Here is a 27,709-nt window from a genome sequence, read left to right on the forward strand (position 1 = left end):
TACCTAGAAAATACTTGATATCAACCTGAATATCAACTTGAATAGAATTCTCTAATGGCATGCTACTTGTTCCTAACCGTTTGTGTTTAAAGTTGAAAGGAGATATGGAAAATATATTAACATACTTAGAGTGGTACTAGATAATTCATTTGCTGGAGAGTGTAATTAATACTCAAAATATTTAGTCAGGATAGAAAGAATAAAAACTAAAGAAATAAGAATAAATTTCAGGTGTACTATGCTAACCTAAAAGTAAATTGTATGAATACCACATGGTGAGACCTGATTGAGGACTACGGAAAAAGATCAGAAACTTGATACTCCAAGTAGTTGCCCCATCCAAAAATGGCAATTTAAAAATTAACTGACACTTGGCTTCTAGAGATGACCATCTTACCGTACTTACTTGGTCAGACCATACTTGAATTCCTGGTGTGCTTCAGTTTCCTTAGTTTTAAGAGAGGGGTAGTAGCTACAGTGAAGGGTGGCTATGAGGGTTGAATTGGAATATTTAGAGTATGTAGAATAATGCCTCACACGTCTAAATGTTCTATTTGTTAAATCAATATTGTATCCGGTTTCAAGAACCTCACTTTAAGAAGTGTATATGCCAGGGACTGCTAGAGGGTTGTGTTTTATTCACTCATGTATCTCAAAGATCCACCCTGTACCCCAACCTACAGGGCTTACTTTGGAGAGGGGGGAAGGAAAGAATGAGGGCAGGCCTCTTTTTAGATCAAAGTTCTCTATTAACAAGGTTAACCAGGGAAGAGGTTTTGGAAGCCACCATGTGAGTATTTAGCTTGAGTCAGGCTTTGGAGACGAAAGCATCTTCAAGAATTTGAAAGGCTATTACACGTAAGAAGGAGCACACTTTTTTTTTTTTTTTTTGAGACGGAGTCTTGCTCTGTCACCAGGCTGGAGTGCAGTGGCGCCATCTCGGCTCACTGCAATCTCTTCCTCCTGGGTTCAAGCGATTCCCCTGCCTCAGCCTCCTGAGTAGCTGGAACTATAGGTGTGCACCACCACGCCCAGCTAATTTTTTGTATTTTAGTAGAGACGGGGTTTTACCATGTCGGCCAGGATGGTCTCGATCTCCTGACCTCGTGATCCACCCGCCTCGGCCTCCCAAATTGCTGGGATTACAGGTATGAGCCAATGCGCCCGGCCTACACAGTTTTTTAAAGGTGTCCTATGGGGCAGAGCAGGACCAGAGAAGCCATAGTGAGCTCGCTTTTGGCTTAAGAACCAACTGAAGCTGCCAGGAATGATGAGTCACTTCGCAATTGGTAGAAAAAGTCAAGCAGAAATCAGAGGTGGCTCTGCAGCTGTTTGTTGTAAAGGGGATTCCGACCCCTCCTGATCTTATCACAGAATAATTTAATTGTAATTTTTCTGTTTTGGTTAATAGAGAACTTTGATCTAAAAAGAGGCCTGCCCTCATTCTCTCCTTCCCCCCTCTCCAAAGTAAAAAGTAAGCCCTGTAGGTTGGGGTACAGGGTGGATCTTTGAGATACATGAGTGAATAAAACACAACCCTCTAGCAGTCCCTGGCATATACTAGACACCCAATTATCTGAATGAAGCATGAATAAAATCTCAATATTTGTTTTTTGAGACAGTGTCTCTCGCTGTTGTCCAAGCTGGAGTGCAATGGTGTGTTCTTGGCTCACTGGAACCTCTGCCTCTTGCATTCAAGTGATTCTCCTGCGTCAGCCTCTCAAATAGCTGGGACTACAGGTGCCTGCTACCACACTTGGCTAATTTTTGTATTTTTAGTAGAGATGAGGGTTCACCATGTTGGCCAGGCTGGTCTCGAACTCCTGACCTCAAGTGATCTGCCCACCTCATACTCCCAAAGTGCTGGAATTTCAGGCATAAGCCACCAAGCCCGGCCAAAATCTCATTGTTTTGATGTTACTGTACTTTGCCTCGAGATGAGCTGCGACTGTCAGATGCAGTTGATTTGCTTGTTCAGGTAGTGTCATCACATGTTATTTTTGTATGTAATGAGTCACCTGATAATTTTCCATATTTTAAAGAGGGGAAAGACTCCATTGTGGAACTTGCAAGTATATGACTAAAAGGTCTGAAGTTAGTTGAACTGGGTAACTAGGAGGTTCCGTGCTGGTGGTATTCTCACTTACAAAGGAAGGAGATGTGGTCTTGTGGTAAGACAGATGATAACCAGAGGACTCAAAATCTAATTTTAGTCAGGCTGCTAACAGTGCGATTTGAAGTAGAGCCCACACTGTGCTCACCTTCCATTGCTTGATTTCCTACTCATCGCCTAACAAATGTTCCCGACACTTGTGGGCAGCCATTTTGCTGCTGATCCAGGATCACACCATACCCAGGTCCACTCTAGTTGTCTCAACTAAAACAGCCAGTTAGGCTCATAATTCTATTACAAAAAATCAGTCCTGTTTCCTGTTCTATGCCTCTTCGGTATTCAAGACCATCATTTCTTCACATGGATGGTCTGGGAGTTGATATGAATTAGGAGTATTTAAAGATGTTGGAGAGTTTGGCATAACACAAGTGACAGCTAATGGTTACAACAATACATAGTAAAATAAGCACACAGATCCCAGGTCTGGAAGGGGAGGGTGTTGGCAAGCAGCAAAGGGTTGGAATTAACTTTTGTTACAATATGTGACCATATAATAGCTGTCACCCTCTCACCAATTATTACTGTATATATGGGTTGTTCTCTTCTAGTAGCTTTGAGTCTTCGGATAGTGATAAAAATAGTGTTATATTAACATTCTCCAGAGAGACAGATCTAGTAGGATATAAAGATACAGGCATGAGAGGAGATTAATTAGGGGAATTTGTGGAGGCTAAGAAGTCCCACAACAGGCTGTCTTCAAGCTTGAAACCCTGGGATGCCAGGAGTGCGGCTCCGTCCAAATCTGACTTACTGGCGTCACCCCTGATTGGCATTCCTACTTGATTGCTTCTATGCATTTGGCCTGAGAATCTGGGGCGCTGTGGCTGTAGATCTTAGAGTCCAAAGGCCAGAGAACCTGGAATTCTGATGTCCAAGCACAGGAGAGGAAGAGTGTATCCCAGCCCTAGCAGACAGACTGACACCTTTGCCTTTTCTGTAGTTCACTCGGACTCGCACACTAATCCCCTCTGGAACCACCCTCATGGACACACACCAAAATAATGCTTTACTGGGTTTCTAGGTATTCCTTAATCCAGTCAAGTTGGCACCTAAAATTAACTATCACAAGTGTCTTGTGTTTTACATTTTTCGAATGTGTTTAAGGAGCTCTGAAGATCATCTTACCGAAAGGAAAAGCCAGAAGAATGTACTTTGCATGAGGTACTGGGCTAGTCAGTCCGATGTGTCATTTCCCAACAGGGGAATTATGTATAGATTGTTCAGTGACTTGCTCACTATCATGAACTCAAAAGAAATTAGTAATTTTTTAGACATCTTTTTGGATCCTTGTACAGCATCCTATACTGCTTTTATGTTCATGTGTGCATTTGTGTACATGTATACACATATTACTCCACAACGAAGCGCAATCTTCTTTTATACCTTTCCTGGTTGGGGTAAGTAGAGAAATTTTACAGCCTACAATCAGACATATCCGGAAGAACAGTGGAATATGTATGATACCATAAAAATTAGCACATTTAACAAAGTATAACTTACTCATGGTTACAACTAAGTTAATGTTTTTTCCCTTTATTTTTCAAAAGGCTCATTTTTCTCCATTTCTCTACTATCAAAGTCAAGAACTGCCCAATGGCTCTGTCAAGGAGGCTCCAGCTCCTACTCCCGCTTCTCTGGAAGTCTCAAGTCCACCAGATACTACAGAGGAAGTAGATCATAAGCCTAAACTCTGCAGGCTGGCTAAAGGTGAAAATGGCTATGGCTTTCACTTAAATTCGATTCGGGGTCTGCCAGGCTCATTCATCAAAGAGGTATGGTAATCTGGTTCCAGCAGCCCAACAAACACAGCCACAATTAGGATAGTCTCAGCTTTTCCCGCCCATTGACGGCTTAGTAGAGAGGTTCCATTGAAGGCACACACTGAGGGGTCTCACCTGGGTTCAGATAAATGTTGTCATGGTCCCATACCCTTTAGGTTAGCTACCAGTACATCATAAGTTCACGAGTTTTTTGCTTCCCAAACATCTGTTCCAAACAGTGTGAGTTGACTGAACTCTAGCTGACAGTCACTATCAACCCTGATTGGCAGTCATACTTGTTTGCTTCTGTGCATTTGGCATAATGCCCCTTACCCTGTAGGGACTGATAAGACTCCCTATAGCTTTCCAGTTGGGAGTGAAGAAGGGGGACCTATTTATCCCCCTTCATCCCAGAAGACATGTGACACTGAATCACTAGTTATAATACCACTAATCATGTGAATATGGAAGTTACATCCTTCATAAATACAAAAGCATTAGAACACCTTTTTCAACTCTACACCTCAAGGAGAAATAATAACATGATTAAGAATAAATTCTTGAACTCCTCATCTGTCCTCTGAAGGAGAGCTAGTCTGACATCCCCTTCTCTGTGTTTGAAATTGATAACTCAGAACTTCTGTTCACAGGTACAGAAGGGCGGCCCTGCTGACTTGGCTGGGCTAGAGGATGAAGATATCATCATTGAAGTGAATGGGGTGAATGTGCTGGATGAACCCTATGAGAAGGTGGTGGATAGAATCCAGAGCAGTGGGAAGAATGTCACACTTCTAGTCTGTGGAAAGAAGGCCTATGATTATTTCCAAGCTAAGAAAATCCCTATTGTTTCCTCCCTGGCTGATCCACTTGACACCCCTCCAGATTCTAAAGAAGGAACAGTGGTGGAGTCAGGGCATGACTCGCACATGGCAAAAGAACGGGTGAGTGGGGGCCTATTTCTTTTCGTGATCTAATTTACTGGAGTATGGGTATAGTCCCTATGAGTATATTTAATGTCTGTTTGCCACAGATTTTTTTAAAACTAGAAAATGACAATGTAAAGATAACTCACAAATCAAGTTGTTGTAGAGGACAGGCGGCAGTACAAGGACAACAAATTTCTTACTTTCACAGCATGCAGCTGACAGCAGTTGTCTAGAGCTAATAAATCAAGAGGTACAAAGTTTATCAGTATTGTAATGGGAACCCCCAGAAGAGCCTGAATTGGATGATCTATGTATGAATTCTGGTTCTGTCATTTGTCAGCTGCGGGGAAATGGATTTATTTGTTCTGTTCCTCAGTTTTCCCACCCATAAAACGGGGATAATTTGTAGGATTGTTATCAGGATTATGTTAACTAAGATTATATTAACTATATTAAAGTGCTTTGAATAGTGGCTGGCTCATAGTAAGCATGTAAATGGTGATGCTTATAGACAACATTGTTTAAAATAACTGACAGGTATTCCAGTTTTATTACTAGGAAAGATTAAGCATTCTCTATATATTTGGATTAAACTTCTTGGTAAGTCTCAGTTTCATATTTTTGCCCAATTTTTCATAGATGAACTTGAGGTCCAAAAGTAAACTGACTTATCCAAATTCATAAAGGAAATTTATAGCAAAGCCAAGACTCTAAAAAAGTTTAATTTGATGTTGTTGTTCTTTCCATTATATTCTGCTAATTGGTGAATACTCATTTTAATAAACTCAGTTTAATGAACACACACAATGCCCACTGATTCGTATTCTGGAATGCTTAATAAACACTATTTTAGTTGTCATTTAAAAATTCTATAATTTCTCTTTAGGAAGTCAATATCCTAGTCTTATAAAAAAGAAATATATACAGACATTAAGGAATTTGTTAATGTGTCAAACAGCAAGTTGAAAACGGTCAAGTGTAGAATTCAGGTCACCTGACTTCTAGTCATACCTAGATCATCTGATTCAGGCTCTTCTGGGGGTTCCCATTACAATACTGATAAACTTTTTACTTCTTGATTTATGAGCTCTAGACAATTGCTGTCAACTGCATGCTGTGAAAGTAAGAAATTCTAGTGAGTGACTCTACTCCCTGACTTAAGTCATGCAACTCTAGAATAGATCATCCCTTTTTCATTACTCTACCATTTGTAAATTCTTTGTTTTCTTTTACACAGGCCCACAGTACAGCCTCACATTCTTCTTCCAATTCTGAAGATACAGAGATGTGATGAAAGCAAGTAATAGCGTTGGCTGTTTATCTGATAGCTATTTCTGGGTATTTAATAGGAATCGTTTCTCAAGGAATGAGTTGCGACCAGTTTACTGTCTCTTTAGAAGAAAAACTCCACTGGAAACCATTCACCATGTGTGACTGGTCTTACGGGTGGCTATTGCAGACTGCTAATTTATGCTTAACTTAGGAAGAGATAAGGCAAGAGCTAGATTTTTTTCATGTGATCTCTTCCAAGCTTCAACTTAACTACATTCTCTGTATGATGTCTCTCACTTCTACAGGTTCCGTGAGCACCAAAGATGATTCATAACTCTGTATAGGTGAGAGCTGCTTAGTAAAGCATCTTAGCAGATAAGCCTATTAAAATTGTGCTTCTGTAACAATGTTGTAGTTGCTAGAATAAATACCATTAACAAATGCCTTCTGAGTACACTTGATAGAGCTTTTGTTTTGGATTCACTTTTTATGCTTTAACCTTCATTTGCTTCTAGAAACCCAAAACACATTAAGTACAAAATAAGACCTTAGTAATAAAATTCAGAATTTTCTTAAATTGCATGTCTGAATGTTCTAAAAATTTTTCAACATTTCCCTTTCACAAGTGACTCATTCCCCCAGTTAAGTTATTCCTGGTTTCACCCCACAGTGTGAGGGGCAGATAGAAAAAAAAAAAAAGGAAACATCACTACTGAATTGAAAGTAGGGTATAATACTAAGTTGACAGGAAATCAAGAAAAAATGACATACCTGAAATCTCTCTTTTGGTAGAATCTATTTCAGGTGCACACTACCCCTTTCCCGGAAAAGAACAGATAACTTCTTGGTTATTTTAATGGGGTAGGCTCAGATGAGGAGGTGTGAGATGCTAACTCATGTCAGATCACACAAGCACAACACCAAGCTATGCTTGATGAAAGGAACCTAAGGCCAAAGTGTTACAATCTCTGATTTTAATGAGTCAATCTCAAGGGAAAGCTATAACCTTCTCCACGTGAACCTTAAAACGGAAATCCTATGTGTTTGGCCCAGCTACCATAGATATCTCTTGCCCCAGAGTTCCAGTGTATTTTTTCCCTTTAGTTTCTTGGCTCCTCTCCGCCTTTGCACCAGCCTCAAATCCACACGGGACGCTCTCTGCTGAGTACTGTCTTGAGTTACTTCTCCCTCTCATGTTCTGGCTGATGCTACTCATGGTCATAGTATCACCCGACCGGGAAACAGTATGCTATGAGGTGAAAAATGCTACCACAGCATTTTGTTGTTTATAAAACGTCAGGCCCTGGTTCCATTTTTTCCCCCTCTTAGATCTAAATTTTGAAACCACTGGCCTCTAATAGTCTGTAGTAGGCTTAAGTTCAAGGTGCCATATGCTTCTCTGGTGCCTGTTTGTGAGCCAAATAGAGGAAAAGTATGCTAGAGAGAGCGCTGACCAGGAAGATCACATCAAACCAACGGTGATAGAAGTTGAACTGCAGTTCTCCAAGGACTTCAGTGATGATGGTGCGGTATTCTAGAGGCATACTCATTCGGATCAGCAGCACAGAGGAGACAAAGTACATGCCCTGTAAGTCAAATGAATTAATCCAGAAGTGACTCTGAATGTAGTGAGGAACAGGACAAAGGAAATTATTAAAATTCTTAAAAGTATCAAGCACATTTCTGATATTTCACAGCTGTAAACATAAAGGTAACTCAATAAACTTACCATTATCTGTGCTAACAGCAGGACAATGACATTGGAGGACTTACTGCTAGAGATGGCATAAAAGAACTGTCAAGAAAGAGGGAGATAAATTTATGCAGTACTGTTAGATTCCTGTGTCATGAACAATAAGAAATATGGTTAACATTTGATTGAGAGTGTCTCTTCGATGCCACAATCCTGTATAGAACAATTCATATGATTAAGCCTATAAAGAAGAGACTTAAAATAGACTGCAGAAAAAGTTACAGTTTCCCCCGGAGGTAAGTTCTTTACATAACATATGAAAGGATTCCTATTGCTATCACACTTCAGAAACTATGTGACACATGTGACTTAACATCACTATAAACATTAAGTCAGATCACTCCAGCCCACTCAGAGTGTTTGTAATTGTTACTAGGCTCCTGTGCTCTGTCTAAAACTCTGCTAGATGCCTGCAGATCCCTTCCCGTCCCAACCTCTTCTTTCATTCAAAAGCTCCTGGATTTTAAATCCCTACCTTTCCTACCAGAGAGGACTCACTTTCCACCTCCGTGAAGTCTTCCTACATTGATCAGAAAATAGTTGAATTCAGTAGGTCCTTACTTAATGCCATTTATAGGATCTTGGAAACTGAGATTTTAAGTGAAATGACGTATAACAAAACTACATTTTTCTCATCAGCATTATAATGAAATGTTGAATGAAACATTTTTTTGAGGACTTGGTATATAGTTTTACTTAAAGCCGCTGTTTCCAAGAACTTATTGATGACATTGAGGACTTGCTATATTCTGTCCCCCTACTTCCATATCTTCTCTACAAGTGATTCTCACAATTATTCTTCCAGTCTCAAATATCTGCTGAATACCTGCCTACCATGTGCTAGGTTCTGTTCTAGATACTGATAACATACCAGTGAACAAAACAGAACCATATCTTTCTCTATTGCTTTTAGTGAATGTACTTATCTATAATTGGTATATGATGTAAATATATTGCCAACAATTTATGTAGTAGTTTAACTTTTTAAAAATTCGGTTGTATGTCTTTTAAATCCTTGGGACTGTTTAAAGTCTCAGGAGGCAGAATTCTTAATTAGGTAAAATTATCTCATGGTACCACTTTTTTTTTTTGAGACGGAGTCTTGCTGTGTCACCAGGCTGGAGTGCAGTGGTGTGATCTTGGCTCACTGCAATCCCCATCCCCCAAGTTCAAGTGATTCTCCTGTCTCAGCCGCCCAAGTAACTGGGACCACAGGCATGTGCCACCATACCCAGCTAATTTGTTGTATTTTTAGTAAAGATGGGGTTTCACCATGTTGGCCAGGATGGTCTCCATCTCCTGACCTCATGATCCGCCCACCTCAGCCTCCCAAAGTGTTGGAATTACGGGCATGAGCCACCACACCCAGCTGGTACCACATTTAATTAAACAAATGATAAGCAGTACTTTTTAACACTGTGATAAAACACACCTTGGTAAGAGTGATCAGCAGTCCTCTGATGGATGTAACGATGATTATTCCAACAAGAATGAAGGAAATGTGCTGGGACCAAAACTTCACCTGCCACCATGATAGGAAGAAAAAACAGCTGCTAAACCTCTGTTCAGAGAGATGTAAAGGCTAAGTAAAAGCTATATCCTGATCATTTACGTGACTGTGAGAGGGAACTTCATTAGACCCTACCTGATTTTTTTTTCTTAAGGGAGAGAGGAAAGCAAGTAAGTGGCAAATAAAACAACTACAGAAAGACTGCAGTAGATATCTTAATTAGCAGACTTAATTAAACCTTAAAATTAAAAAAAAATTTTTTTTTAGAGCCAGGGTCTTGCTATGTAGTTCAGGCTGGTCTCAAACTCCTGGGCTCAAGCAATACTCCCATATCAGCCTCCCAAAGTGTTGGTATTACAGGCATGAGTCACCATGCCTGGCAGCAAGTACCGAGGAGTGATAAAAATAACACTAATAAATCAGAAGAAACAGAACTAATGATACAGTTTTACTGTGATAAATGAAAAGCAGGAATTAAAAGGAAAGTAAATAATAGCTTGATTACTTTCAGTGTCTATGAATAATAGTTCCCTAACCACCAAAACTTCAAGGAATCTTTCTTTTTATAATAAAGGAATATATAGACATTCTCAGCTAAATTCTAGGAAATAGCTGAATTTCACTGGAACCACATGATACCTTTTTCTCCTCCTGCATTGCTTCATAGTGAGAAGGAGTTTTGGGACCCTGTGTTTGATTCAGTTCTGAAAAGTATCTGCAAGGGAGCTGCTATTACTAACATCTAAAAGATTTGTTATTCAGAATTACAAAATATGGCATAAACAGATGAATTGTAGATGGAATATACACATGACCATCTAAGTATCCTCAGAAAGTACAGAAAAGGAGAAGTATTGCTAAAAACTCAGCCCAGTAAAACACTTAAGAAAACACAAATGCAACAATAGCCAAGCATACTTTTTGTTGTTTTTTGAGACAGGGGTCTCACTCTATTGCCCAGAATAGAGTGCAGTGGCACTATCTCAGCTCACTGCAACTTCTGCCTCCCCGGTTCAAGTGATCCTCCTGCTTCAGCCTCCTGCGTAGCTGGGACTACCGGTGCATGCCACCATATCCAACCAATTTTTATATTTTTTCTAGAGATGGGGTTTCACCATGTTGCCCAGGCTAGTCTTGAACTCCTGGACTCAAGTGATCTGTCTCGGCCTCTCAAAGTGCTGGGACTACAGATGTGAGCCACAGTAGTGCCTGGCCTGTAAAGCATACTTAATATAATTTATATACTACTTGAATAAAAGATACAGATACCATGCTCCTTCATACTCAAAGAGGATATACAATTGATCTAGCATCAAGAAACATGTACATTGAGCTGTTTCTCAAGGATTGGGGCTCAGTTTGCTCTGGTGCATTTTCATTTTATCCAAGTCCTTTTGAGATCAGGGGCATGTCTGGCTGGGATGGATGGCTGGGGGTAGCATGCAGTCTGTGGCTAGGTTGACAGCACAGCTAAATGGCCTATACTGGGACTATTATATGACATTGGTCTTACCATTAAAGTGCTATTCAGCCTGAGTCATTGGCTCTGGTTTATGAATAAATACACTGAACTTCAATTACGACAAGGGTGTATTTATGACAGTGGTATTGTGAAACAGTAAAAAGCCAATTAAAAAAAAAACTTTGTACAGAAGTGACAGTTACCATCTTTAGCCCTAGGTCCACATTAATTGATAAAGATCATTTCTAACAGCAGAAATCGTTTCAGCTCTAACACGGAACACTAATTAGTAGTTAATTTTCCACTGGGGCATCAAAGGTGAGTTGTACGTTTGAAGAGCTCATCAAGAATCACAGAGGGAAGTATTTGAATACTTTGGTGGGGAGAAAATGGTAAACTGGTAGCTGGCTATAGAGAAGCAGAGGAGCAGCTGTAGAAATAATCAGCATCCATGACAATATTAAGTATCAGTCATTACTTCTGGCTTTATGTTAAGACAGAGAATCTTGGCCTTTTACAAATTTTCCATGTGAATATATCAAAATATAAAAATTTTCCATATGAATACGTCAAAATATACAGAGGTGAATGGGAAGAACAAAAGCAGAAGCAAGTACCTAAAGCATACAAATTAGAATCTTAACAATGATAAGTTATAGCAGATAAAAGAGAAAGAAACATGACAAACCAGGATCTTGAATCCTGATATAACACTTACATCAAATTGGATTCCCAGATAATTCACAGTGATCTCAATGCCTCTTGTGACAGGATCCGTTTTCCCAACTCGATCAAAAACAATATTGATGGTAGCCTGCAAAGATGCAGATTTTTACACTGGAGCATCTTAACAATCACTTACTGTTTCAAAAAGTGACTCAAACTAATGAATTAATCACTATATCTTACAGGTCAATGCTCCTAAAAATGCAGTTCTACTCTTAATCCAAATCATATATAGGAAATCTATTTTGGATACTCATATGTAGGCAAACAAAAGTCCCTATTTACTCCATCTTTCTTTTCTGTAAACAGTCAAGGGAAATAAAGCTATGGCAGTATGCCTTAATTTATCAGGAGCCAGAAAGGTAACATTCTGGTAGCTTGAGTCAGATTAAGAGAATCAAGACATCCTAGGGTCATTCCTTGTGGTTATTTTCTGAATGCTCTAACAGCAAATACTAAAATAATAATAAAAAAAGAGTTACAGCTAATAAGTCAACAAACGATATCAAATGGAATAATGAAAAATACCCAATTAATCCCCAAGATGGCAGTTTAAAAAAAGGAAAAAGGGAGAAAAGAACAGATGGGACCAATGAAAAGAAATAGCAACACAGTAGTTTAAAATCCAACCACATAAAAAAAAATCCAACCACATCAATAATCACATGAAATGTAAATGGTCTGCATAATAGGTGAGCAAACTCTGCCACTGGAGTGTGACAGCAGCCACAGACAATACACAAATGAATGGACTTGGCTGTGTTCCAATAAAACTTTATTTCCAAAGGCAGGCAGTGGTTAGGTTTGGCCTGTGGGCTATAGATTGCTGATCTTTGGTCTAAACATGTCAACAAAATGGCAGAGATTGTTAGATTGGATAAAAATGCAAGACCCAACTATATATTCCTTACGAAAAGCCCACTTTAATAAATATACAAATAGGTTAAAAGTAAAAGGGTGGAAAAATATATTATGCTAACACTAATCATTAAAAGAAAGCCAGAATGTCTATATTAATGCCAGACAAAGTAGACTTCATAGCAAAAATACTGCCAGGTATTAAAAGGGACATTTCAGAATGATAACAGGATCATTTCAATAAGGGGTACATAATGATTCTAAATGTTTATATACCTAATGACAGAGCTTCAAAATACATAAAGCAAAACTGATAGAAATAAAAAAATGGACAAATCCACAACAATAGGTGGATCCCCTCTCTCAATAATTAATAAAATTAGTCAGAAACTCTAATAAATACCATCAATCAATTTGACGTAATTGACATTTATAGAACACTCCTGCCAACAAGAGCAGAATACATATTCTACTCACATACATGTAGGACATTTATCACCATATTCTATCTGGGACAGAAAACAGGTCAATAATTTAAAAGATTCATATCATACAAAACATGTTCTTAGACCACATGAAATTAAATTAGAAATCAATTAGAGAATAATATTTGGAAGATCCTCAAATATTTTATCACACACTTCTAAATCACCCATGAATCAGAGAAGAAATCAAAGGGAAATTAGAAAGCATTTTGAATTGAATGAGAAATACGATTCATTAAAATTTGTGAGATCTAGTACAGCAGTACATAGCAATAAATGTACAGCATTAAAACCCCTACATCAGCAAAGGTCTCCAATCAATGATCTTAGTTTCCATCTTGAGAAATTAGAAAAAAAAGACTCAAAATAAGCAGAAGAAAGGAAATAACAAAGACCAGAAATCAATGAAATAGCAGAAAATGAGAGAAAACTAACCCAGCGGTTGATTCTTTGAAAAGTTCAATAAAATCAATAAACTTCTACTAGACTGATAAAGACAAAAGAGGGAAGTCACAAGTTACCAATATTAAGAACAAGAGAGACAGCACTGTCACACCCATGAGGATGGCTATAATAAAAAAGTTAATAACAAGTTGGTGAGGATGTGGAGAAATAGGAACATGCATCCCCTGCTGACAGGAATGTAAACTGTTGCTGCTGTTTTGGGAAAGTCTGGTAGTTCTTTAAAAGGTTAAACATAGGCCGGTCGCAGTGGCTCATGCTTGTAATCCTAGCACTTTGAGAAGCTGAGGCAGCCGGATCACGAGGTTAGGAGTTCAAGACCAGCCTGGCCAATATGGTGAAACCCTGTCTCTATTAAAAATACAAAAAAATTAGCCGGGAGTAGTTGCATGTGTCTGTAATCTCAGTTACTTGGGAGGCTGAGCGGAGAACTGCTTGAACCTGAGAGGCAGAGGTTGCAGTGAGCTGAGATCACGCCACTGCACTACAGCCTGGGCGACAGAGCGAGACTCCGTCTCAATAAATAAATAAATTAAAAGGTTAAACATATACTTAGCATATGACACAGCAATTCTACCCCTAGATATACACGTAAGAGAAATTAAAACATATATCACATAAAAACTTATACATGAGGTCGGGCATGGTGGTTCATGGCTGTAATCCCACTTTGGGAGGCCAAGGCTGGTGGATCACCTGAGGTCAGGAGTTGAGACCAGCCTGGCCAACATGGTGAAACTCTGACTCTACTAAAAATAGAAAAATCAGCCAGGCATGGTGGTATGCACCTGTAATCCCAGCTACTCAGGGGGCTGAGGCAGGAGAATCGCTTGAACCCAGGAGGCAGAGATTGAAGTGAGCTGAGATCACCCCACTGTACTCCAGCCTGGGCAACAGAGTGATACTCTGTCTCAAAACAAAAACAAAAAACTTATACACAAATGTTCACATCAGCATTACTGATAACGGCCCAAAAGTGGGAACAATCCTAATGTACATCAACTAATAAATGGATAAAAAATGTGGTATATCTATAAAATGAAACATATTATTCAGCCATAGAAAATAATGAATTTTTTTTTTTTTTTTTTTAAAGACAGTCTTGCTCTGTTGCCTGCTGGTGTGCGGTGGCACAATCACGGCTCACTGCAGCTTCAACTTCCCAGGCTCAAGCAATCCTCCCCGCTCAGCCTGCCAAGTAGCTGGGGCCATAAGCTTGTGCCTTTATGCCCTATTAATTGTGTGTGTGTGTCGGGGAGGGAGGGGTAAAGAATGGGGTCTCCCTTTGTTTCTCAGGATAGTCTCAAACTCCTGAGCTCAAGTGATCCTCCTTCCTCGGCCTCCCAAAGTGTTGGGATTACAGGCATCAGGCATCAGCCACTGTGCCTGGCCAGGAATGAAGTACTGAAAGACACTATGACATGGATGTACCTTAAAAACATTATGCTGGGGCTGGGTACAGTGGCTCATGCCTGTAAGCTCAGCACTCTGGGAGGCTGAGGCAAGAGGATCACTTGAGCCCAGGAGTTTAAGACCAGCCTGGACAATATAGTGAGACCCGTCTCTATGAAAAAAATATATATACTTTTAAAAATTACATTTAAAAAGCCCCCCAAACTCCATTATGCTAAATGAGAGAAGTCAATCATAAAACAATATAAATTATGTGATTCCATTTATATGAAACATTCAGAATACGAAAATCTATAGAGACAGAAAATAGATTAGTGGTTGCTAAGGGCTGGGGGAGTGGGAATTGGAGGGAAATGGGGAATGACTGCTAATGAGTATGGAATTTCTTTTTGGCTTAATAAAAATGTTCAAAAATTGTGGTAATGGTTATAAAACTATGAATATATTAAGAACCACTGCATTGTACACTAAATGAGTATATTGTATTGTTTGAGAATTACATTTCAATAAACCTGTTATATGAAAAAAAGAAGTCTCTACAGGTCCTAGATATTAAAAGGATAGTAAGATAATATTTTGAGCAATATCATGCCAATAAACAACTTCAATAAAAATAGACAAATTCCTTAAGACTCAAATTGCAAGAGCTCACTCAAGAATAGATAACCTGCATAAACCCTGTATCTTAAAAAAAAAAAAAGAATTGGTAGTTAAAAAAAAATCTTCCTGCAAAGAAAACTACAGGCCCAGACAGCTTTATTGACAAACTCTACAACACATTTAGGGGAGAAATAACAACTCCACACAAACTTTTCCACTAACTGAAAGAGGAGGCAGTACTTCTCAACTCATTCTCTAAGGTCAGTAAGCATTACTTTGACACCAAAACCAAATACAGACATTATGAGAAAATAAAACTATAGTCCAATATCCTCATACATATGGAGGCATTTTTTTTTTTTTTTTTTTGAGACAAGAGTCTCCCTCTGTCACTCAAGCTGGAGTGCAGTAGTGTGATAATTGCTCATTGCAGCCTTGGACTTCTGGGCTCAAGCGATCCTCCCACCATAGCCTCCTGAGTAGCTGGGGACACAGGCATGCCACCACATTCAGTTAATTTTTATTGTTCTGCTGAGATGAGGTCTTGCTATGTTGCCCAGGCTGGTCTTGAATTCCTGACCTCAAGCAGTACGCCTGCTTCAGCCTCCCAAAGTACTGGAAATACAGGTGTGAGCCAACATGCTCAGACAATGCAAATATTCTTAACATAATTTTAGCAAATTGAATCTAACAAAATAGAAAAATGATAATTTACCATGACTAAGTGAGGTTTATTCTAGGAATGCAAGATTGGTTTAATATTCAAAAATTAAGTAAATAACTACAGCAGACTAAAAAAGAAAAACCTTGATCATCTCAATAGATGCAGAAAAAGCATTTAACAAAATCCAACACCTTTTCATGACTAACAATACTCAATAAACTATGATTAGAATGGAACTTCCTCAACCTGATAAAGGGCATCTAGGGAACACCTAACATCATAATGAATGGTGAGACTGGATGCTATCTCCCTAAGATCAGGAATAAGGGTAGGATGACTATTCCTACCACTTCTATTCAACTTTGTACTGAAGGTTTTATAAGACTGGAGGAACAGCAGGAGAAAAAGGATAAGAAGGAAGGAAGAACAGAGGAAAGGAACAACTTAATTAAAACACTGGCAAGGTCGCAGGAGGGGCCAAGATGGCCAACTAGAAGGAGCTGCTGTTGGCCGCTACTATCAAGAATGAAAACAGCAAGTGAATGCTGCACTTTCAGGCTGAGGTAACCAGGTTCTCCCATTGGGACTGACTAGGCAGTGGGCACGACCCACGGACAGTGAGGAAAAGCAGGGTAGTGCAACAGCCCCACCTGGGAGCCACACAGGGCAAGGGGAGTTCCTACCCCCAACCAAGGAAGGTGGTGAGGGATTGTGGCACCCTGCCTAGGAAACCATTCTTCTTCCACAGATCTGTGCAACCTGTGGATCAGGAGATCCCCTTGTGAGCCCACACCAACAGGGCCTTGGATCCCAAGCACAGAGCTGCCCAGATGCTCAGTGGCCACTGAGGTTGCAGCCAACAGCAGGAGACTGGAGATTGCCTAAGATGACCAAGTTCCTGGGATGGCCGCCATCACTGTGGGTCCAGTCTGCCCTTTTTTTCCCTGCCAGTGCTGGGGAGAATATGTGGTTTGGACCAGGAGGAACTCCCCACAGCACAGCACAGTGGCTGTGGCAGACTGTGGCCCGACTGCTTCTTTAGGTGGGACTTGGATCCATTCCTCCTCACTAGGCAGGGCCTCCCTGCAGAAATGTCAGCAACTCCAGGTAGGGGTTTATGGGCAGAACTGATCTCTCTGGGAAGGAGCCCCCAGGGGTATAAGGGTGGCTAACGTCTTCGTGGTTCAGAAGGCTTAGTCTTTCCTGCCTGCTGCCTCTGAAGGGTCTGGGCAGTCCAGAGGAGGGGGAGTCCCTTCAGTGCAGCACACCTGCTCTGCCAAGGGGCAGTCAGAGTGCTTCCTTAAGCAGGTCCCTGAGCCCATGCCTCCTTACTAGGTGAGACCCCTGTAATCAGGGGTCACCAGACACCTTATACAGGAACATTCCTGCTGGCATCAGGTCAGTGCTTCCTCCCAGAGGAAGGAGCAGGCTGCCATCTTTGCTGTTCTGCAGCCTCCACTGGTGATACCTCCAGATGCAAGAGGGACCCAGGTGAGTAGAGTATGGATTCGACCCCCAACAAATGGCAGCAGCCCTATAGAAGAGAGGCCTGACTGTTAAAAACAAACAGAAAGCAACAACAACATCATCAACAAAAAAAGACCCCACACAAACCCCATCCAAAGGTCAGCAGCCTCAAAAATCAAAGGTAGATAAACTGAGGATGACGAGAAAGAATCAACACAAAAATGGTGAAAACTCAAAAACCCCAGAGTGCCTCTTCTCCTCCAAATGATCACAACACCTCTCTAGCAAGGGCACAGAACTGGGCTGAGGCTGAGGCTGAGATGGATGAACTGACAGAAGTAGGCTTTAGAAGGTAGGCAGTAACAAACTTCGCTGAACAAAAGGAGTAATGTTCTAACCCAATGCAAAGAAGCCAAGAACCATGATAAAACATTATAGGAGCTGTTAACCAGAATAACCAGTTTAAAGAGGAACATAAACAACCTGATGGAGCTGAAAAACACAATGTGAAATTCACAATGCAACCACAAGTATTAACAGCTGAAGAGACCAAGCAGAGGAAAGAATCTCAGAGCTTGACAACTATCTTGCTGAAATAAGACAGGCAGACAAGGTTAGAGAAAAAAGAGTGAAAAGGAATGAACAAAACCTCTGAGAACTATGGGATTATGTAAAAATACTGAACCTATGGCTGATCAGGGTACCTGGAAGAGATGGGGAGAACAGAACCAAATTTCAAGTTGGAAAACATACTTCAGGATATCATCCAGAACTTCCCCAACCTAGCAAGACAGGCCAGAACTTCTCCAACCTAGCAAGACAGGCCAACATTCAAATTCAGAAATCCAGATAACTTCAGTAAAATACTCCATGAGAAGATCAACCCCAAGACACATAATCATCAGATTCTCCAAGGTCAAAATGAAGGAAAAAATGTTAAGGGCAGCCAGAGAGAAAGGACAGGTCACCTACAAAGGGAAGCCCATCAGACTAACAGTGGCCTTCTCAGTGGAAACCCTACAAGCCAGAAGCAACTGGAAGCCAATATTCAACATTCTTAAAGAAAAGAATTTCCAACCCATAATTTCCTGTCTCACCAAACTAAGCTTCATAAATGAAGGCGAAATAAAATCCTTTCCAGACAAGCAAATGCTGAGGCAACTCATCACCACCTTGCAAGAACTCCTGAAGGAAGAGCTAAATATGGAAAGGAAAAACTATTACCAGCCACTACAAAAACACACTGAAGTACACAAAGCAATGACACTATGAAGCAACTACAATAACAAGTCTGCAAAATAACCAGCTAGCATCATGATGACAGGATCAAATCACACATAACAACATTAACCTTAAATGTAAATGTGCTAAATGGCCCAATTAAAAGACACAGAATGGCAAATTGGATAGAGTCAAGACCCATTAGTGTACTGTATTCAGGAGACCCATCTCACGTGCAAAGACACACACAGGATCAAAATAAAGGGATGGAGGAAAATTTACCAAGCAAATGGAAAGAAAAAAAAAAAAAAAAAGCAGGGATTGCAATCCTAGTTTCTGACAAAACAGACTTTAAACCAACAAAGATCAAAAAAGACAAAGAAGGGCTTTACATAATGCTGAAGGGTTCAATTCAACAAGAGCTAACTATCCTAAATATACATACACCCAATACAGGAGCACCCAGATCTATAAAACAAGTTCTTAGAGACCTACAAAGAGACTTATACTCCCACATAATAATAGTGGGAGACTTTAACACCCCACTGTCAATGTTAGATCATTGAGACAGAAAATTAACAAGTATATTTAGGACTTGAACTCAGTTCTAGATCAAGTGGACCTGATAAATATCTACAAAACTCTCTACCCAAAAACAATAGAATGTACATTCTTCTTGGTGCCACATGGCACTTACTCTAAAATTGATCACATAATTGAAAGTAGAATACTCCTCAGCAAATGCAAAAGAATTGAAATCAAACAGTCTCTCAGACCACAGGACAATCAAATTAGAACTCAAGACTAAGAAACTAACTCAAAACTACACAACTACATGAAAATTGAACAACCTGCTCCTGAATGTCTCCTTGGTAAATAATGAAATTAAGGCAGAAATCAAGAAGTTATATGACACTATGAGAACAAAGAGACAACATACCAGAATCTCTAGGACACAGCTAAAGCAGTGTTAAGAGGGAAATGGATAGCATTAAACGCCCACATCAAAAAGCTAGAAAGATCTCCAATCAACACCCTAACATCACAACTAAAAGAACTAGAGAACCAAGAGCAAACAAACCCCAAAGCTAGCAGAAGATAAGAAATAACCAAGGTCACAGTGGAACTGCAGGAGATAGAGATATGAAAAACCCTTCAAAAAAATCTACGAATCCAGGAGCCACTTTTTGGAAAGATTAATAAAATAGACCACTACTAGACTAATAAAGAAGAAAAGAAGAATCAAACAGACACAATAAAAAATGATAAAGGGGACATCACCTGATGTCCCACAGAAATACAAATAACCATCAGAGAATACTATAAACACCTCTATGCAAATAAACTAGAAAATCTAGAAGAAATGGATAAATTCTTGGACACATACATCCTCCCAAGACTGAACCAGGAAGAAGTTGAATACCTGAGTAGACCCACAACGAGTTCTGAAATTGGGGCAGTAATAAGTAGCCATCATCCTCATCAAACTAATGCAGGAACAGAAAATCAAATACCACATGTTCTCACTTATAAGTGGGAGCTGAACAATGTGAACACACAGACACAGGGAGGGTGGAGGAGAGAGAGCATCAGGGAAAATAGCTAATGGATGCTGGGCTTAATACCTAGGTGATGGGTTGATAGGTGCAGCAAATCACCATGGCACATACTTACCTATGTAACAAACTTGCACATCCTGCACATGTACCTCAGAACTTAAAATTTAAAAAAAAATTGGCAAAATTTTTGAACAGATAATTCACCAAAAAAAAAAAAATCGGTGGAAAATAAGCACATGAAAAGATGCTCAATATCATTAGACATTAAGAAAATATAAATTAAAACCACAATGCAATATCACTTCATATCTATCAGAATGTCTAAAATTAGTAAGACTGGCCATACAGAGTGTTGGTGAGGATGTGGAACAACTGAAACTCATACACAGTGCAGGTAGAAATGTAAATGATACAATGTTTTTGGAAAAGAGTTGCCTGTTTCTTTAAAAGTTAAACATTACATCTGCCATATGATCCAGACGTTCCACTCCTAAGTGCCTACTCAAGAGAAAGACAGCACACGTCTATATACAAAATTGTACACAAACGTTCACAGCAACTTTATCTGTAATATCTCCAAAATGGAAACAACTAAATATTCATCATCGGATGAATGGACAAACAAAATTGTGGCACATCCAAACCATGGAAACACTACTCAGCAATACAAAGGAATAAACTACTAATACACATCATAAGATGGAGAAAATTTAAAATAATCATGCTGAGTAAAATAAGCCAGACAGAAAAAGGATACATACTGTAGGATTCTACTTACATAACATTCTAGAAAATATAAAATAATATATAATGAGAGAAAGCAGATTGGCAGTCTGGGGACTAGAGGTGTGGGAGAGAGGCATTATGAAGGGACACCAGGAATCTTATGGCAGTGATGGATGGATGTGTTCTCTGTTTTGACTGTGATGATGGTTGTTGCATAGGTATATATGTATGTCAAAATGTACCCAGTTGTACATAAATATATGTTTGGTTTATGTATCAGTTATACCCCAATAAACCTGTTAAAAAATGACATGCTGGCTGGGCGCAGTGGCACTTTGGGAGGCTGAGACAGGTGGATCACAAGGTCAGGAGATGGAGACCATCCTGGCCAAGATGGTGAAATCCCATCTCTACTAAACATACAAAAAATTAGCCGGGCGTTGTGGTGCGCACCTGTAGTCCCAGCTACTTGGGAGAGTTGTGGAAGTCAGGGACCCTGAACGGAGGGACCCACTGAAGCCATGGCAGAAGAACATAAATTGTGAAGATTTCATGGACATTTATCACTTCCCCAATCAATACTCTTGTGATTTCCTATGCCTGTCTTTAATCTCTTAATCCTGTCATCTTTGTAAGATGAGGACGTATGTCACCTCAGGACCCTGTGATGATTGTGTTAACTGCATAAATTGCTCATAAAGCATGTGTGTTTAAACAATATGAAATCCGGGCACCTTAAAAAAAGAACAGGTAACAGCGATGTTCAGGGAACAAGGGAGATAACTGGTACGTCTGACTGCCTGAGAGCTGGGCAGAATAGAGCCATATTTCTCTTCTTACAAAAGCGAAAAGGAGAAATATTGCTGAATTCTTTTTCTCAGCAAGGAATAGCCCTGAGAAAGAGAATGCATTCCCAGGGGTAGGCCTCTAAAATGGCCGCTCTGAGAGTGTCTGTCTTACACAGTTGCAGATAAGGGATGAAATAAGCCCCAGTCTCCCGCAGGGATCCCAGGCCTATTAGGATGAGGAAATTCCTGCTTAGTAAATTTTAGTCAAGACTGGTTGTTGGCTTTCAAACCCTGTGTCCTGATAAGATGTTATCAGTGACAACGCGTGTCCAGTGGGACATGAAACTTCATTAGCAATTTTAATTTCACCCCAGTCCTGTGATCTCGCCCTGCCCCCATTTGCCTTGTGATATTTTACTGCCTTGTGAAGCATGTGATTTCTGTGACCCACACCCTATTTGTACACTCCCACCCCTTTAAAAATCACTAATAAAAACTTGCTGGTTTTGCGGCTCAGCGGGCATCACAGAACCTGCTGACATGTGATGTCTCACCCGGACACCCAGCTTTAAAATTTCTCTCTTTTGTACTCTTTCCCTTTATTTCTCAGACCAGCTGACACTTAGGGAAAACAGAAAAGAACCTACGTTGAAAAATTGGGCTGGTTCCCCGATATGGGAGGCTAAGGCAGGGGAATCACTTGAATCCAGAAGGCGGAGGGGTTGTAGCAAGCCGAGATCGTGCCACTGCACTCCAGCCTAGGCAACAGAGCGAGACTCCATCTCCGCCCCCGCCCCCCAAAAAAAGACATGCTTCCCTAGGCCAGGTGCGATGGCTCACACCTGTAGTCCCAGCACTTTGGGAGGCTGAGGTGGGCAGATTGCCTAGCTCAGGAGTTAGAAACCACCTTGGGCAACATGGTGAAACCCTGTGTCTACTGAAATACAAAAAAGTTAGCCGGGCATGTTGGTGCGTGCTTGTAATTCCAGCTACTTGGGAGGCTGAGGCAGGAGAATTGCTTGAGCCCTGGAGGCGGAGGTTGCAGTGAGCCAAGATCACACTACTGCATTACAGCTTGGGTGACAGACTGAGACTTCATCTAAAAACAAAACAAAACGAAATAAAAAAACAAAAAAAGACATGCTTCCCTAAAGTCTGCATCTTAGGAAAATACCTTTTAGTAGCTTTGCTAACTGAACATACTATCTTCATTCATTCTCTCCCACTGAATGAATCCAGATTTTAAAATGTCATCTGAGTAGTACTGACATCAATTTATTATAACACTAGATCCTTTATATAATGAAAATCCTCATTCATCTACATTGATCAAAAATTAACTAACAAGCTGACAAAACTCCTCTTTGCACAAATACAAACCCAGCAGGAAAGTCATCAAACTAGGAAGTCAAATCAGCCTTTTCTGTAATCACATTGAAATCCATTAGTACCCAAGTCAGAGGTAAACACAAATACTGTACATAAAAAAATATTATGAGAAAACCACAAAATAATTAGAACTATATGTACAGCAAATGAATTTATCTATGGAAATACATTTTAGAATTTATTGTGAACTTAATTTTTTAGATATACACATTATTAAAAAGGACAAGTAAATTCTGAGCTGAAGGTAGAAGTTGATGTTATATACAGTCATGTGCTCATGGGTAACACAGAAAGGAGAATGTAAAGTAAGAATTGTTCACTCTTTCTCTCTCTCTATAGATAGATAGATAGATAGATAGATAGGGTCTCACTCTGTCCCCAGGCTGGAGTGCAGTGGCGTAATCTTAGCTCACTGCAACGTCCACCTCTAGGGTTCAAGTGATTCTCCTGCCTCAGCCTCCTGGGTAGCTGGGGTTACAGTGTCCACCACCACACCTGGCTAATTTCTGTATTTTTAGTAGAGATGGGGTTTCACCATGTTGGTCAGGCTGTTCTCGAACTCCTGACCTCAGGTGATATACCTGCCTTGGCCTCCCAAAGTGCTGGTATTACAGGCATGAGCCACTGCACCCGGCCTCAATTTAGACATTTCATAAAATAAGGCCTTATTAACAATTTCTGACAGAAGAAAAATGCAACCTCCCTTTTCTATGTAATCTAAAAAGGAGAGAGGATAACAAATGAAGCCCAGAGATGTGAAAGATCATGCTCTCTGCTGACTCAATCACATTTGGAATTTAGTTCAATATATCAGTCAAATCCACTCTTATCTCCCTGCCATTACTAGGAAAAAACATCTAAATTCTGACAATTAAAAATAACACACTTACCATGAAAATTTTCCAAACACAGTAAATAGAGAAAAAGTAACCAAGAAAATTAAAGTATTTCCCCTTGAAAGTTTTGGAGTATTCTATTCTCTCCTGGGGGAAAACAAACACAAAACATGGTTCTCAGCAAAATATAAATTTATATTCAACACAAGTATTCTTCCCTCTATGAATCACTGCTCAGGCTAAGTAAAAAAAAACCATACACTGTAATAATATTAAACTAATAATAGTAGTTATGGCCAACACTTGTTGAATGCTTACTTTTAGCCAGAGACTGGAATAAACATCTTACATGCATTATCCACTTAATCTTCATACAACTCTTGTGAGATATGTTCTATTATCTTAATTTTACAGATGAGAAAATTGAGGCTTTGAGAGGTTCAATAACTTGCTCAAAGTCATACAGCTGGTGAGTAGGCTCAGGTCTATGTTTCCAAAGCCTATGTTAACTTCTATCCTATAAGGTTACTCCGGTAAAGTTATCCTAAAAAAGAACTAAAAGTTTGCAATCTTCACTAACAGATTTTGCATATTTAAATTATATTTTATTTTAGGCGTACATAGGAAAGTTACTTCTTGCAGTTTCGACACTTACTGATCTGGATCCTTTAAAACAGGGCTAGGCCATCCATGGCAGATAGGTGTCTACTGCTTTTAAAATATCACTAACTTATAAAGGAATAAAAGTAGCTACCATCTTTACCCCAGGTTAGTAGGAGGTGGTACGTGCCACCTTCCTAAATGTTGAAAAGCCTCTGCTGACTATCCCACCAACTGCTACTATTGAGAGTGTTCCATTAAGGATTTTGCTAGTGATAGGAGCAATTTCATGAAGAGTGAAGATCCCTTATCCCTAATGCTTCCTGGCTGATATTGAAGCTGTGAGGTATCTCTTGCTTGGCCACAGAGAAACCTAAAAAGCCATTTAGTCTTGTTCTCTCTTTAATCAACATGGTAAAAACCACACTTCAGTTTCCTTGCTCTGTACCTTGGTAGCATACAGATCAGCTGTTTCCAGAAAAAGCTGCCTGCTTAGTTCTTCCAAAGCATCCACTTCCTGTTGAATAAGAGTAAGATCTGATACAGAATGGGCATCAAGGTTTAAATCACATAGGAATTTCAAGAAATGGCAATGAGAAAGCATATACTTTTGGTTTTTCCTATAGTGGATTCCAGGAATTGCCTGTATTCTCAATTTCCTGTTTCACAGCCAGCAGTGCTACTTCAGAGCAACTTTCCCAACCTCTGACGCAGGTGTGTAAAAGCGTCTCCATCAAGAGCATCACCACCAAACAATTACCACTCAGTTTCTCTTAAGTCAAGCGGCTCAAACAGATGGTTTCATTTGTTTTTTGATTTATCTAGTTAGATTAAGTCAAATGTAATGTTCAAGATTGTAAATAGTTACATAATAATAACACCTCTAATAAAGCATAGTTGTGTCCTATATTATCTGAATAACTATAATGTTAGAAAAGGGAACTAATACTTTACTGTGTTCTAATATAGGCTAGGATTTACAGACATTACCTTCTTTCCAAACATTATCTTCTTTTATATCTTATCTTCATGGGATTGTCTTATCCCATGGTGTTATCCATTTTGCACATAAGGAAAGTGAAGCTCAGAGAGTTAAATAACTTGCTCAAAGTCACACGATTAATTGACAGAGATGCAAAGTCAGATCCTCTTTTCCTCCAAAGCCTGCTCTTTCCATTACACTATGTTATTTTCCAATAACTAAATCAGGTAGAGTTATTATTCTCCCATTTAGAGAACAGGGACTCAGGGAGGTTAAATAATCCTGATATGTTTGTTGACTCATCACTAACACAGTTCAAACCTGTTATTGGCTTTTATAAACTTTTAAGTAATAAATACAGTAAATATAGCCCCTTCTAAAATAGAAGCACATACTTCAATCCAAACACTCTCTCCTCTCAGATTTTTCCCACTATTACCCAAATCAGTAAGCGCCCTTCAGTTCCTTCTTGAATAGAGGCTACTACTGGCATGGTTCAGGCCACCAAACAATATGGTTTAACTAGTTACATGTCTGTCTCTCCCATGATTAGAGGGTAAGCTCCTTGAGGAGAAAGGCTGTACTCTAGTCATCATTTTATTACTTAGCACTCGGCCTGGAAATAGGAGATACAAAATAAATGTTTCTTGATTAAATAAATCTAAATTAATCCTTTTTCTTTCTCTTCCACAATCACCTTGCCTTTCTTTGATCTTATCTTCATTTGACACCAGGACATAAATCATAATTTGTAGCAAGAATAGACATCTTTCTGTAATTGAGGCAAAAGGGAAACTGTATTTCCCTGGGACAGAGAAGGAAACACGAGCATGCTATCTCATGTTTAGTTCCCCAAAGTTTTGACCTAATAGTGCCAGAGCCACACAGAAATTTGGTTACATAATTTGGGAAGTAGTTCAACATCATAACCAGTCAGGAAGAACAATTTATTAATCTATTAATCAAATCTCCTTTATTCTTTCTTAGTTTAAGACAGGGTCTAGCTCTGTTGCCCAGGCAGGAGTACAGTGGTGTGATCTGGGCTCACTGCTACCTCAGCCTCCTAAGTTCAAACAATCCTGCCACCTCAGCCTCCTGTAGTAGCTGAGACTACAGGCACATGCCACTAGGCCTGGCTAATTTTTGCATATTTTGTAGAGATGAGGTTTTGCCATGTTGCCCAGGCTCGTCTTGAACTCCTGGGTTCAAGTAATCTGCCCACCTCAGTCTTGCAAAGTGCTGGGATTACAGGGGTGAGCCACTGTGCCAGCCTCTCCTTGATTCTTTAAACCGAAATGTCGCTGGAGAAGCAGAGCTACTTAAAAATTGTTTAGGAATACTAATTACTTTAGAAATGGGCCTTTACCATCCCATATACAAGCCATTTATTTTAGGTAGCCATTATGCTTTATGGTGGTTTTTCAGAGTTGAGAAATGTAATAGTGTAGTGGAAAGAACTATGAAGAGGAGATCACAGTTACATTTCTAGCTTTGCCACAAACCACTGTGTGACTTAACCTCTCTGGGTCTATTTTCTCATCTGTGAAATGGAAAGACTGACTTTTTAGGACTGCTTCAGCTCAAAGACAATGATTTTATGATCTTGTGCGGGTGTTGGAAAGATGACTGTACACATGGTATTTCCTAAGCCTAGTAGCTCTTAGGAGTTTGGACTCTGATGTAGTCAGGTACCTTAGAAGGGACTATCCCAATACCACTTTTTTCTTTTGCTCTTGGTCCACAGTTGAGAAAAAGAATCAAGCAGAGAGACAAAGGATACTTTCACTTCCTGGTGCTGAAGTGGTAACACTTTTTATCATTCCCCAGAAACCTGATGGTTTGTTATGCACTTCCCCTTTCTGGAACATTGTTCTCCGTGCCATTGCCATCCTGAAATGAAAGAAAATATAAAGCCTCAGCAAGGAAGCATGGACTCTCACAGTCTAGTCCCATCTACTTTCCAGTCTCACAACTGCCTCTCATGTACTGAGCTGTTTCTGGAAGGATATTGATTCTGGAGTCCTACTTTTGCACTACTTACAACTGAAGGGAAACTATGTGGAAGCAATGTGGCCTG

At 39.8% G+C, this 27,709-nt stretch overlaps 3 protein-coding genes across 12 annotated transcripts in view; 2 read left to right on the top strand and 1 right to left on the bottom strand.

The window, feature by feature from the left end:
• Positions 1-6,575, top strand: part of PDZK1 (PDZ domain containing 1) — a 36,161-nt gene extending 29,586 nt beyond the window's left edge. For all 9 annotated transcript variants that reach the window (XM_015150289.3, XM_015150300.3, XM_077949739.1 and 6 more), the window contains 3 exons: positions 3,721-3,945; positions 4,584-4,874; positions 6,097-6,575. In XM_015150289.3, the coding sequence (XP_015005775.2) occupies positions 3,721-3,945; positions 4,584-4,874; positions 6,097-6,150 (570 nt within the window). In that variant the 3' untranslated portion in view covers positions 6,151-6,575. The remainder of the gene's footprint in view (positions 1-3,720; positions 3,946-4,583; positions 4,875-6,096) is intronic.
• Positions 1-27,709, top strand: part of LOC708768 (NBPF member 20) — an 853,661-nt gene that overhangs the window by 625,854 nt on the left and 200,098 nt on the right.
• Positions 6,923-27,709, bottom strand: part of GPR89A (G protein-coupled receptor 89A) — a 55,606-nt gene continuing 34,819 nt past the window's right edge. The window contains 7 exon segments of one of the 2 annotated variants that reach the window (NM_001257436.2): positions 6,923-7,717; positions 7,861-7,926; positions 9,317-9,406; positions 11,575-11,670; positions 24,105-24,197; positions 25,099-25,187; positions 27,413-27,522. In NM_001257436.2, coding sequence (NP_001244365.1) covers positions 7,511-7,717; positions 7,861-7,926; positions 9,317-9,406; positions 11,575-11,670; positions 24,105-24,197; positions 25,099-25,187; positions 27,413-27,522 — 751 coding nt within the window. In that variant the 3' untranslated portion in view covers positions 6,923-7,510. 2 annotated transcript variants of the gene reach the window in all.

Source organism: Macaca mulatta, chromosome 1 (assembly GCF_049350105.2).
Source record: "Macaca mulatta isolate MMU2019108-1 chromosome 1, T2T-MMU8v2.0, whole genome shotgun sequence".
NCBI classification, from domain to species: Eukaryota; Metazoa; Chordata; class Mammalia; order Primates; family Cercopithecidae; genus Macaca; species Macaca mulatta.